Raw genomic sequence first — 14,695 nt, 5'->3', positions numbered from 1 at the left:
ATTGTACAAATTGGAGCAGAATGGTATTAAGGGTAAGTTGCTACAATGGATAAAAGGATGGTTAAGTGGGAGAAGACAGAGGGTGGTTAATCAATGGGTGCTGCTCTTCGTGGACTAATGTTATTAGTGGAGTCCCACAGGGTCCACTGTTGTTTTGTATATTTATCAGTGATATTGATGAAGGTATATCAGGCTTAATGTTGAAGTTTGCAGATGATACAAAGGTTGGCAGGGTTGTTAATGACAGTAATGGCAGTGTGCTACTGCAACAGGATCTAGATAATTTGGGCAGCTGGGCTAAGAAGTGGCAACTGAAGTTTAACCTTGACAAATGCAAAGTACTGCATCTGGGTAGAAGTAACCCCAGAGAAACGTACCAACTGTGTGGTACTATGCTTAAGGTGGTAGAAATTAAAAAAGACCTGGGAGTAATTGTGGAGTCAGATATGAAGTTTTCTGAGCAATGCAAACAGGCTGCCAGGGCAGGTCATGGGGTTTTGTCAATGATATATAGGAATTTTGCTAGCAGGGAGGAGGAGGTGATTGTCTCTCTGTATAAGGCAATGGTCAGGTCAGGCCACGCCTTGAGTACTGTGTTCAGGTCTGGAGGCCTCATTTTAGGAAGGATGTAGATTTACTTGAACGTGTACAGAGAAGGGATCCTCTTACCAAGAGAGGCTTAAGTTCTGCAAATTGCAGTGGCTGGAGACTAGGCACCTGCACGGTGATCTGATTGAGGTCTATAAGGCCTTGAATGGGTTGAGCACGCTGAATTGTGATGGGATCCTTTCACTTGTTCAGATTACGAACCTAAGGGGGTATAAATTCAAATTAAGAAAAGACAGATGTAGGATAGACGTGCGGAAATTTGCCTTTAGCCAGTGATTGGTTAATTGCTGGAACAAACTTCCATCTCTCGTTGTAGTTGATAGGTTGAATAAATTTAAGGAGGAACTGGAGAGGCATTTGGAGGGAATGGTGTGATTTTTTTTTTTTTTTTTTTTTGGCTGATGCTGCATAAGCTCATACACTTGCTTTCTTGCATCACATGCCACTACTACTACTATGATTAATTACAGAGCAGTTAGTTTAACTTCTGTTCCGGATAAAATAATGGAGTCACTGGTTAAAGATGCATTGCAGGATCATCTAGACAAGACTGCAGCAATAATTCAGACACAGCATGGGTTTGTTAAGGGAAAGACTTGTCTAACAAATTTGATTGGATACTATGATTTGGTTACAAAGGAACTGGATGCAAAAAATAATTTTATATCATATATTTGGATTTCGGGAAAGCTTTTAACACTGTTGCGCATGGAAGACTATTGTACAAATTGGAGCAGAATGGTTAAGTGGGAGTAGACAGAGGATGGTAATCAATGGGTGCTGCTCTTCGTGGACTAATGTTATTAGTGGAGTCCCACAGGGTTCGGTGTTGGGTCCACTGTTGTTTTGTTTATTTATCAATGATATTGATGAAGGTATATCAGGCTTAATGTCGAAGTTTGCAGGTGATACAAAGGTTGGCAGGGTTGTTAATGACAGTAATGGTAGTGTGCTAATGCAACAGGATCTAGATAATTTGTGCAGATGGGCTAAGAAGTGGCAACTGAAGTTTAACCTTGACAAATGCAAAGTACTGCATATGGGTAGAAGTAAGCCCAGAGAAATGTACCAACTGTGTGGTACTACACTTAAGGTGGTAGAAAATGAAAAAGACCTGGGAGTAATTGTGCAGTCAGATATGAAGTTTTCTGAGCAATGCAGACAGGCTGCCAGGTCAGGTCATGGGGTTTTGTCAATGATATATAGGAATTTTGCTAGCAGGGAAAAGGAGGTGATTGTCCCTCTGTATAAGGCAATGGTGAGGCCACGCCTTGAGTACTGCGTACTGGTCTGGAGGCCTCATTTTAGGAAGGATGTAGATTTGCTTGAGCATGTACAGAGAAGGGCAACAAGATTGGTGAGGGGATCCTCTTACCAGGAGAAGCTTAAGTTCTGCAAATTGCAGTGGCTGGAGACTAAGCACCTGCGCAGTGATCTGATTGAGGTCTATAAGGCCTTGAATGGGTTGAGCACGCTGAATTCTGATGGGATCCTTCCACTTGTTCAGATTACGAACTTAAGGGGGCATAAATTCAAATCAAGAAAGGACAGATGTAGAATAGATGTGCGGAAATTTGCCTTTAGCCAGTGGGTGGTTAATTGCTGGAACAAACTTCCATCTGTCGTTGTGGAAGTTGATAGGTTGAATAAATTTAAGGAGGAACTGGACAGGCATTTGGAGGGAATGGTGTGATTTTTTTTTTTTTTTTGGCTGATGCTATATAAGCTCATACACTTGCTTTCTTGCATCACATGCTGCTGTTACTACTACTACTACTACGACATGCGGTAAGCTTAATGCACGATTCAAATCTTTTTCAACTATCACATAAAAAAAAAAAAGATTGCATTAACTGGAAATTTGCATCATGTAAATTGAAAAGTAGTATAATTTTTTCATGCGGTAACTGAAAAACACATTAATCGAACTTGCGTTATGCCAGGCCTGGCCATAATCTCTTTATGTATATTGTTTACAGCAGCTGTTTCTCCAGAACGTTTCCAGTTGCCAGTAGTGTATGCTCTCACAAAAGCTGACAGTTTTTGAAACAGCAAACTAAGACCGCCTTTATCTATGTTTATTTTCATTAGTACATCTGAAATCTGTTAGAACGTGATTCTGCTTATAATGCGATGCAAGCATGGCTCCATTTTTTGTCAGTTGAAATGCATTTTTAGTCATTGTAGATCAACATTTTGGATTCCTTGTGAATACATACATGGTGATATTTTCATTTTAACGTGATCAGTGATACTTAGTATAATCAGCTCCAGGGAGCTGATTATACTAAGATATCTTAGTATCTAAGATATCAAAATCTGTCTCTGTTAGTATTATACCATGATATCTTAGTATAATCAGCTCCAGGGAGCTGATTATACTAAGATATCATGGTATAATACTAACAGACAGATTTTGTAATGTGATCCCACTTATATTGTGACGTGATTCTTTTGGACCTTGAGCATCACTTTATAACAGGTTTCACCTGTACCAACATGCACCTGGCTGCAGGGAATTCAATCTCAATAAAATTCATGTTTTTTGCTTAATTTCCTTGCATCTAGGACACACAATGGAATCACCTTTGGCAATGTTTTGACATTCTAGAAATGGCTTCAAGTACATGCCACATTTGGTACAACAAAAGACTCACAGAAGAATTACCTTCAGTAGTTTTTGAATAATCATGCAGTACTGAGTTGCAGTATTCTCTAGATCTAGTTTCATAATTATAGTTATAATTAAAAATTGCAACAAATTACAAACTGTACAACACTAAATTGTAATATACATGCAGTTCCAGCTTTACGAGTTTTTTCCCCCCAAGTTTCAATAATCAACAAAATCGAAAACATGAACGTTAATTGCAAAAAAATTAACGTTAAACATTCATAAACACCGCATTTCAAACCACGAGCATAGCTATACAATACACTGTACCTCACTTTACAATATTAATCCATTCCAGAGACACCATCTTATCATGAAAATATCGTAATGTGAACCCAATAACACAGTTTTTTAGTTATTTATCAAGACCTTAGAAGTTGAAATTTTCACTATATAACTAATCTATTTATTTCTCTAAAAGATCATTTTTATAATGTAAATTGTATTAGTTACCAATTCAAATTAGCATTAGTTGATGCATATGATGCAAGAAAGCAAGCTTAAACAGCATCAGCCAAAAAAAAAAAAAAAAAAACACTTCCCATTGGGTCACTCCAAATGTTTGTCTATTTCAGCCTTAAATTTATTTAAGCTATCAACTTCCACAACAACAGATGGAAGTCTGATCTAGCAATCAGCTACCCACTGGGTAAAGGCAAACTTCTGCACATCTATTCTACAACTGTCTTTCCTCAATTTGATTTTATATCCCATCAGCATCGAGCCTGCTAAACATTCAAGGCCTTGTACACCTCAATCAGATCACCTCGCAGGTGCCTAGTCTCCAGATGCTGCAGCTGACAAGGATTTAAGCCTCTCCTATTAAGAGAACCCCTTTGTTCCTCTCACCAATCTTGTTGCCTTTCTCTGTACTCATTCTAGCAACTCTACATCCTTCCTAAAATGAGGCCTCCAGAGCTGTGTGCAGTACTGACCATTGCCTTATACAAAGGTATAATCACTCCTTGTCTCTGCTAGCAAGATTATATCATTGACAACACTCCATGACCTACTCTGGCAGCCTGTCTGCACTGCTCGGAGAACTTCATATGCAAATGCACAATTATCCCCAGGTCTTTTTCATTCTCCACCTACCATAGTACCACACAGTTGGTATATTTCTCTTGGGCTACTGCTACCCATATGCAGTAATTTGCATTTGTCAATATGCCACTTCTCAGCCCATCTAACCTAACTTTTCTAGATCCTGTTGCAGTAGCATACTGTCTTTACTATTATTAACAACCCTGTCAACCTTTGTATCACCTGCAAACCTGGAAAATAAGCCTGATATACCTTCAACGATACCATTAATATATACACAGAACTATTTGTGGTAATGCTAGGTTTTGTGCCAAAAATTATTACCGACAGTTTAGTTTTCTGCACATTCAAGTGCAACTTATGAAAAGGCTTTCTTGTCAAAACTAAACAGAAATAAGAAATGTACTGCTTATATTTGTATTCTACTTTTAGATGTATTTTTTTTTAAATTTACCATTGATTATTTCTGAACTCTTTCTATGAATACTTGTGTATGAATTTGATATTTCAGCATTACTATTAATATTAAAGGTCTAATTTCAAAAGGTCAAATAAATTTGACCATTTGAAATTAGACCTTTAATATTATTATTGTCTTTTGTTGCTATTTGAAGAATAATGTTCATTTAAAACTTTAGGAAGAAAAGAACAAACGACTGGGACCTGGAGGACTGGATCCTGTGGAAGTATTTGAAAATCTTCCCGAGGTACAGTAATTTTGCCTCCTTTTTCCTTTTTGAAAGATATTAATTTGCACATTTACAGGATGTATACAGATTTTAAATTGTGTGTGTGTTTTTAAATTAAAAAAATATTAAAAATGGTTGAGACATTTTAAAGCTAGCAAGATTGAATATAAGATTAGAAGTTTGTTACATTAGAAGTGTAAAAATACCTTCTAAGATTTCTTGCTTAATTATCAAGCACTTATGAATATGTAAGTTAATATATGGATAAGAAGTAGTACTGTGGGCTTTTAGGAATATAAAATTTCAACTGCTGAAGAGCCAGTTAACCAATTATATTAAAAGAAGCTGCAAAAGAGGTAGTTAAACCTTTTTCTATAATAACGAGATGTGCAAATGTACCTTCCATTCACAGGGCTGGTTCAAATGGTGAAATAGCTAACTAGAACTGTCCCAGGATTATACTGGAGAATATTATACAGAACTGGAGTTAATAGTTAATGAAGTAGGACAAGACCAGCCTTATAGGAAGAGTTACAAGGCAGTTGCAGCATGGATATATTAAAAGTAGTTCATACCTGACAAATTTTATTATCTACTACAAGGTTGTCATGAAGGAAATGATGCAGATTAAGATGGACATCATATACTTAAGATTTCGTTGAAGTCTTTATTACTGTATCATTCAACGCGTGAGAAATGGTTAAGTGGTAGGAAACAGAGTAGTTATAAATAGCCACTGCTCTTCATAAAATAATAGACTGAGGAACCATACTTACTGGTGTTGGCTCCCTTACTGTTTTTAATATTTATTAGTGATATTGATATAGCATTTCAAGTTAGATATGTAAGTTTGCTAATGATACAAAGGTGGGCACTGTGGTTAATTGAGAGTAATCAGGATATATCACTTTAAGATATAAATAAACTAGGCACTTAAAGTTTAACTTTTCTAAATGCAAATGTACTACATTTAGGCGTCATCAGTTTATAAAAAGAAAGGCCCTGGGCTGATTGTAAAGTCCAATGTGAAGTTCCCTGGCAGTGCAAACAGGCTGCTTGAACAGCTCATAGCATTCTGTGAATGTTATACAGGAACTTTTAGAACAGGGACAAAGGTAATTATCTATATAAGGCAATGGTTAGGCAACATCTGGAAACCTCATTTTAAGAAGGATATGAAATTGTTGGAATATGTGCAGGGTGGAGCAACACAAAAGGGGTGTTAAATCTCAACTATAAAATAGCCTAAAAATTTCTGAATTGTATATGGCCAAGCAGAAGGGTGTACCTGCAAATATATCCAACTACCTTCCTGAAACAGTACTTACCACTGAAATTCACCAAATCGGAGTGCAAGCAGAGCTTGCCACCTCTCTGAGTCTCCCCAACTACTAACTAGACAACTTCAGTTTAAAGAGAGAGAGAGAGATCCTTTGCTAATCCACAGTCTCAGATGCCGACTTATGTGCAGATCGTCAGTAGAATCCAGCATATATTAAGTCTCATAGATCTCTCTCAAGATATTTATGCATCCAATCTTTATAATAGGGCCAGGGTACAAATTTAATTGAAATCACATTCAAACAGAATGTCAATGCTAATCTGACAGACTAATATAATCTATAAGTTATCTGCTATGCAAACAAGGGACAGAATATTTATACCTTGGATGAAACCCCACAGCCCTCCGGTATTAAAAATATGCTAGCTACAGCATGGTATATCCATTGAAATAAAGCAGAGGGGAACCAGACATCCTGCATATGCCTCATTTATTTTGACCTGCTTCCCAGAAAACACCACCTGTATTCAGGTGATCTGGCCTCCAGTAGTACCAAGATAGGCCTCAACATCAGGACACAGAATGGAATCTCCTAGTTGGAGTGGGGGGGACTGGAGACTGGGAGGAAACAGGTAGAAGGTGGGACCATAGAGTAGGCATCCCCAAAGAGATCAGTGTGGACAAGCCCCAGCAGGTGAAATATGGGGGGGAAGGGAGGAGACAGAGACCAGTCTCCTTCCTCCCCGGGGATGGGTCGGTTTGAGTACCCAGTTCAGATCGTCAAAAGTTGTGTTGGCAGCAAAGCTGTAGTATGTCTTCGTTGGTAATGATTGTCAGGTCCTGTAGTGTCGAATCTGGTAGGAAGGTCCTGCCCATCCTGCTCCAGGGGTGGGATATGTTAGCTGGCAGTGCAGAATCCATCAGGCAAAGGGGAGGAATCTTCTTCTCCCCCATTTAAGACATTTATTTCAGTCATAATCTGCATTCTCACTCTACTTACATTCTTTTTTCTTATAATTCATAATAATTTTTTTCCCCCACTCATCTTTTTTCTCACACACCAGGGGGGATGCAATGGTGTGTAATGTAAATTTAAATACTAATGCTTAATAATTAAGCTAAATAAGAATGAATATAAGAGATTAAAACAAGGGTTAGTGTGTATTTAACTGTAACATTTATGGTTTGTGTTTTTTTTCTCGCACGCTGATTCATTCTTCTGCCTTTCATTTCATTCGTTCAACTATTGCTTTCTGCACTGCACCTCAACTTACTATTACTCTTCAGTTGTTTTGCAGGCGTAGCTGCAAGTTTTTTGCAGACCAGGGGAGAATGCAGCAATAGTGTTTGTGTTGTTAGTATACATAAAGTAATGTAAGTTGTTATTAACTTTGTATTCTTTCAGCCAATTATATTTACTCTTTCGCTCATTCCCATTCACCATAACACTCATTCCCTCATGCTGGGTCATTTATTTATTATCTTTATGCAAATTTCTAATTCGCTCTTTGAGTCAGTGCCCAGCCTATTCATTTTGTCTTTCATTCTACATTGCATCCCCTGGCTGCCTGTACATCTCCCTCCCCTAGGTGGCTACTTATTTGGTGTGGGGCCCGAGGTTCCTACACATGGCAGGTAGCCCTGAGGGGTACCCAGGTCAATCCGATTTTGTCATGTCAGGGCAGGGAATACTGATGTCCTGACAGTTTTTAAGTCATCGTGGGAGGTGGCAATTTTAACTATTGATTATTCTTTAATTGCTGGGGGCCGAATTGCCATTATATAATAGTTCTGCGCATTTTGAATACTTTCTGTGTGAAGGTCGTAAAGGCTTTATAATTTTCCTCTTCTATGATGAACAGATGCTCTTCTCCCCTGGGAAGGGGGCCAGTCTATGCTATTAGCTGTCTTCTGGGGATGTCACAAATTATACATTCATATAGAATGTGTGCCCAGTCTTCATTATTGCCACAGGTGCAGTTTGGGTCATCAGTCAGTCACAAGGAGGTTAATTTTGTCTTTAGGGAGCTGTGACCTGTCAATATAAAGGTAGTAACCTTTATAACAGTAACCTTTTGATAACTAGTAACACCTATAACAGTAACCTTTTGATACCTAGAATTCTGGTTTCCTGCTCCCATTTTGTTTGCCGTAGCTCATGGAGCTTTGTGGCTTTTTTTTCTTTCTTTGAGCATTGAAGATGTTGGCTGTATCAAGTGCTATCCCCAGAAATTCTGTGAGTATGTCCTTTTTTAGGTCTATAATAAAAGCCTCTTTTGGCTACTTCCAGGTAAAGTGGGAGAGCTCTGGCCAGCAACTGTAGTGTGAGTGTGCAACATGCTCTGGTAATGTTGAGAAGTATTGTCCTTTGTATTGATTCTGATTTATTCCTGTTTCTTACTTTTACTGTTTCTTCCATACGTGATAACAGGTAGGAACATTGCACGGTATATGATTTCCAGGGTCTTTCTTTTGAATCGCCAGTCTGATGAACTGATCCTGGCAATCATACCTGCATAATTTCTCTTTCTTCACCAAGTAGGTCAAATGGGGATAAAAAGTTAATTTTGAACTGTGACCACTCCAAGATATTTTAGTTCTGTTACCATTTTTATAGTAGTTGTGTTAATTTTGATTTGTGGACGTTTTCTTATCTCCAAATTGATTTTTATTTGGGTGATATTTTGAGCATGTCCATTTGTGCCCACTCTTATAGCTGTAAGAGAGCGGCATTTGATCTTTGCTCTACCACTTGCATGTTACAAGGAAAATCATGTCATCTACAAAGGCTATGCTTTCCACAGGATCCAGAAGAAATGGCCAAGGATTGAACCCTGCAGGCAGCCTTTATTCACATTGAGTGTCAATTACTGGAACCTTGTGTGCACTGAGACACTTTTGTCTATAAGGTAGCCGTTTTTACTTTATATAGGTTTTGTGGGGCATTTGCCTGGCAGTCTCCTAAGGACACTGTGCCACCAGAGTGAGTCAAATGACCCAGCAAAATCAATAGAGATTGCCAGCATATATTTCTGCATGGCATCCTCCATAGGGGTGCCCTGCTTAAAACCGTACTGATGGGTGGAATGTTAACCTGCTTCTGTGTAGTATTGAGCTAATCTGCCAAATATTAGTCTTTTATATATTTTCCCTAGTACAGGGAGTAGGGTTATTGGTCTATATGATTTGGGATCAGTAGGAGATTCTCAGGGTTTTTGAGAATTAATTGTAACACATCTTTTTTCCATATTGTTGGGAATATACTTTCTGTCATACAGGTATTAATTTGTCTGGTGCTATTTCTGCTAATTTTTTGATAATCTCCGCCAAGAGGTTAAAACCTGGGTATTTATTGTTTTTGGTTTTAGATAGTGCTATTTCTAACTCTTGTATAGTAAACAGAGGTTCAATATTGGCATTGTCATATTCAGTGTTTTCATTTATAAGGTCTAGCTGGGTTGGTGAATGATCCCCAGTTTCATTCTGAATAATACTGTCTAGGATGTTATTTACAGAGTCCGCCCAACACAGAGTTGGGGTTCCATCTGGTTTGACAGTAATTTCTAAGACATCTCCTCTTGGCAGCTTATACAGTCAGTCCTCGTATAGCACGATAGTTGTGTTTCTAGAAACCCTCATGCAATACAAAATCGTGCAATATAAACAACAGGCCCTATGGAAAAAATAGGGTTAGGTGCCGACCACCCAAGATTGAACACACATTTGTAACAAAAACATTAGCAAACACAATAAATTACTTAAGTATTTTATTACGACTATTACTAATGCTTTTGCTTCTATCGTAAGCAAACTTGTTTTTTGTTTGATTTTCTATCCAAACAGATGATAGCCGTTCCATCTCCTCCAATTCTTTGTGTTGTTCCTGCTATAAAAGTTGTTTTTATTTTCTCTGCATTCTTTGTAATTCTTGGTGTTGCCCCATTTAGGTCTGTAGCACGTGCAATATCACATAGTCTTTCATTTCGCTCAAAGCATTTCACAATTTCATATTTTTTCTCTATCGACAGAGGTAGACTGGCCATAAGCCTTACCGGGGAAACCCCAGTGGGATGGAGACCGGTGTGATTTTGGCCATAAACCATAGTATGAGGCTACTATAAATTTTCCCGGGTAAGAATTTTTGATCCAGTCCACCTCTGTTTATCGATATTGCTTTTCTTTTTCTCTCTGAATCTGCAGTGTCTTCACCAGGACGCTTCCTTTTCGCACCTTTTAAGTATTTTACTCATTTTTAGGAAATAAAGCACAATTACAAAATGAGGAGGCACGCTTGATACACATAAACAAAGCTGTGCGCGTGTAGCAACTGAATAAACAACACCATAAAGGTAGAGATACACTATTAACACCTCACATTTTACTAAAGCACATTACATTACTGCCATAAAACAATAAAAACAATTTCCAGTTGCGTTTCTGCTAGTGGAATCTGTTATAAACTGGTAGTAAACACTATCTAATTGCATTTGCCATAATACCGATAGCTGGAATTGTGTAGGTTTTTACCTTATTATGGTGAAATGTGTTTCCCCTTCACTGATATAAAAAACATAAATACATTTTCAGAATCTTCTCTTCATTCTCTTCGTGTTGCATTCAGTTGGGGTGATTCTGCGTTCGACTGCCATTTCTTGTAAACACAAAAGCGAATTCGGTTCATGTTATATAAGATATCGTTCCCCTATTTATAAATAGTGTATGATCGAATTCGTGTAGCGTAAACATGTGTTATACGAAGACTGACTGTATTCTGTAGACAACTGTGGAAATGTATTACTAATTCATAGAGGTGATAAAAGGGTGACACGAGTAAATACAGACCAGTAGTTTAACTTCTGTTCTGGGTAAAATAATGGAGTTGCAGGTTAAAGATGCATTTCAGGATCATCTAGACAAGACTTCAGCAATAATTCAGACATAGCATGGGTTTGTTAAGGGACAGTCTTGTGTAACAAATTTGATTGGATACTATGATCTGGTTACAAAGGAACTGGATGCAAAAAATAATTTTGATATCATATACTTGTATTTCAGGAAAGCATTTGACACTGTTGCGCATGGAAGACTGCTGTACAAATTGGAGCAGAATGGTATTAAGGTATTAGTGGAGTCCCATAGGGTTCTGTGTTAGGCCCACTGTTGTTTTGTATATTTATCAGTGATATTGATGAAGGTCATCATCAGCCATTTTCAATCCACTGCAGGATGAAGGCCTCTCCAGCAACTTTCCAGTTCCTTCTGTTTTGAGCACTGGCCATCCATTTACTACTCAAAAACTCATGAATTTCATCTATCCATCTCCGCCTTTGTCTTCCAGGTTTTCTTCTAGCTCCTCTTGGGTACCATTCTGTTATTTTCTTAGTCCATCTGTCATCATGTCTTCGAGCTATGTGTCCTGCCCAAGACCATTTTAGTTCTTTAGTTTTGATAAGAATGTCCTTTACTTGAGTTTGCTGCCTAATCCATGTGTTTCTCTTCTTATCTAACAGTCTGATTCCCAATATAATTCGTTCCATTCTTCGCTGTGCAGTTCTTAGCTTCTCTTCCATTCTTTTGGTGAGTGCCCAAGTTTCACTTCCATAAGTCATGGTGGGGAGTATACATTGATTCATTATTTTACGTTTCAGACAAACTGGGATATTGCTCTTCAGTATGTGACTATATTTCCTGAATGCTATCCATCCAAAATTTATTCTTCTCTTGACTTCCAGCCATTTATCATTATTACAGCTAATAACTTGTCCCAGATAAGTATATGACTCCACCTTTTCAATTACTGCTCCTTCAATCATTATTTCCCTTTCCGTGGCATACTTGTTCATCATTACTTTTGTTTTAGCCATATTCATCTTTAGTCCAAAATCCTTACTAACTGTGCATAACTGATTAAGATTTTCCTCTAATTCTTTGGGATCGTGGCTTATGACCACAATGTCATCTGCAAATCGTAAATGGTTTAGGTACTCTCCGTTCACATTGACTGTTTTCTGCGACCCGTCTAATCTTCTGAAAGCTTTCTCAAGGGCAGCAGTAAACAGCTTCGGAGATATTGTGTCTCCTTGTTGAACTCCTTTCTCGATTTTAAATTTCCTACTGTCTTTGTCTAGTCTAATAAAGGATGTAGCACTCTCATATATTTTATTCAAAATCATAATATATGGAGTATCTATGCCTTGTCTTTCCAGTGCCTGAAACATTGCCTTATGCTGTATGGAGTCAAATGCCTTTTCATAATCCACAAATGCTAGGCATAATGGTGTTTTATATTCATTTGCTTTCTCCATTAGCTGTGATATTACGTGAAGGTGATCCATAGTTGAGAATCCTGTCCTAAACCCAGCTTGCTCTTTCGGTTGATTCTCATCAAGTATTCTTTCTAATCTGTTAGTAATGACCCTTGTGAACAACTTGTAGATATGGGATAACAAGCTAATTGGTCTATAATTTCCAATTTCTGATTTATCTCCTTTCTTATGCAGCAAAACTATGATTGCATTATTCCACTGCTTAGGCATCACACCTTTTCTAATGCACTTTGTGAAGAGCCTTGCCAGTTTTTGTGTTATGTCTCTCCCTCCCAATTTTAACAACTCTACAGTAACTTCATCTTCCCCCGGGGCTTTCCGATTCTTCATTTTCTTCAATGCATGTTCTACCTCATCGGGAAGAATATCGGGTATGTCGTATGTGTTGCTACTTTGCAATCCATCTTCCCCACTGCTGGTATCATTCCCTCGCTCCTTGTATAATTCTCTATAGTAGTCTTCGCTATTTGAATTATGCCTTCTCTGCTGTTTATAAGTACACCATCGCTATTCTTCAGTTTCAGTATCATTTGTCTTCCTATATTAATGCTCATGGCTGCTGATTTAAATCCTTTGTTTTCCCTTAATGCTTGTTCTACTTTTCTTGTGTTAAATCTTCTTATGTCCTCTCTGAGTCTCTTTCTAATGGCTTTGCATAACTCAGTATACTCAATTTTCTCTCTGTCAGTGTTTTTCTTGCTCTTCATTTGTCGTCTTTGGTTCATCACGACAAGTGTTTCTTGACTAATTTTTTCTTCTTTGGATTTCTGTTTCCCTATAGGTTTCTTGGGCTTTATCACTTTCAGAAAGTTGTAATATTCCTCGTCGATATCTTGGTCCTGAGCAGTCTGCAAAAGCTCAAACTTGTTCTTAAGTTCCAATACATACTGCTTTTCAAAGACCTTTGTATTATTTACTCGAGTCAGTTTTTTCCTTTCCTTTCCTACATCTATATCAAGTGTACATCTTACCATTCTGTGATCACTTCCAACATTTACCTTATTCAGGACGGTAACATCATTCACAATATATCTTCTGTTAGTGAGGATGAAGTCGATTTCATTAGTTGTTAATCCATTTGGACTCTTCCATGTCCACTTTCTGTTCACCCTTTTCTTGAAAAAAGTGTTCATTACTGACATTCCTTGAGATTCTGCAAATTCCACAAGTCTTTCACCTCTTTTATTTCTTTCACCAATTCCAAAATTTCCTATAGTTCCTCTTTCTGCGCTGTTTTGCCTTTTTCCAACCTTAGCATTGAAGTCCCCCATAATAATAGTGTAGTGGGTTTTCTGCTCATCTAGAAGACTCTCAATTTCAGTGTACATTTCTTCAACCTCTTCATCATCATGGCTCGATGTTGGTGCATAAATCATTATAATCTTTAGCTTGTACCTCTTAGAAATCTTGAGTATTAGTCTTGACACCCTTGGTGATGTACTTTTGAATTCCAAAATGTTGTTTTTAAAATCTTTATGGACCAGAAACCCAACTCCACCTTCACTCCTTTCACTGTTTCCATTGGTGTACAGCAGATTTCCACTTGATAAACTTATAAGTGATTCATTTCTTCTTCTTGTTTCAGCCAAACCGATGATATTCCAATTCACATTTTCTAATTCCCTTTCCAGCTCTAATATCCTGTCTTCACCGATGAGTGATCGTACGTTATAACAGGCCAAGTTCAATTTCCGTGCATGGCAGCCTGGTCGTACCCAGAGATTCTTAGGACCCTCTGCTTCCAATCTGATCCTCTCGCTGCCGTAAGAGGGAGAGTGAAAGCTGCTGGGGACTGAGGGCCATTTGTATTGTTGTGCTCTCATTGCTGGAGGGTTTGGTCTTTTCCTCTTCACGCTGACCAGACGTCTTGAAGAGAACCACTCTACACGTTCGTTGCCACCTAAGTGACGTAACAGGGCTTACCATCGAGAAGGTGTGCATGAGTGGATTTTAGGGAGGCAGGCCAACCGGACTTCTCCTAAATCTTCTGTAATAGAGAGATATTGGATCCATCAGTGTTTTAGGCTGAGTGTCTGATAACACACAGGATACCTGTTCCCCTCTAAGCCCC

The 14,695-nt window shown here is 38.2% G+C and overlaps 1 protein-coding gene across 1 annotated transcript in view; it reads left to right on the top strand.

Moving 5' to 3' along the window:
- The window catches only part of Cdc37 (cell division cycle protein 37), a 301,191-nt gene that overhangs the window by 271,818 nt on the left and 14,678 nt on the right, over positions 1-14,695 (top strand). The window contains exon 9 of the mRNA XM_090389100.1: positions 4,966-5,034. Coding sequence (XP_090245226.1) covers positions 4,966-5,034 — 69 coding nt within the window. The remainder of the gene's footprint in view (positions 1-4,965; positions 5,035-14,695) is intronic.

Source organism: Mastigoproctus giganteus, chromosome 14 (genome assembly GCF_048544385.1).
Source record: "Mastigoproctus giganteus isolate SK-2022 chromosome 14, ASM4854438v1, whole genome shotgun sequence".
In the NCBI taxonomy this organism is placed as follows: Eukaryota; Metazoa; Arthropoda; class Arachnida; order Uropygi; family Thelyphonidae; genus Mastigoproctus; species Mastigoproctus giganteus.
The sequence above is the reverse complement of the archived record's forward strand: the minus strand, read 5'-3'. Positions and strand labels throughout refer to the sequence as shown.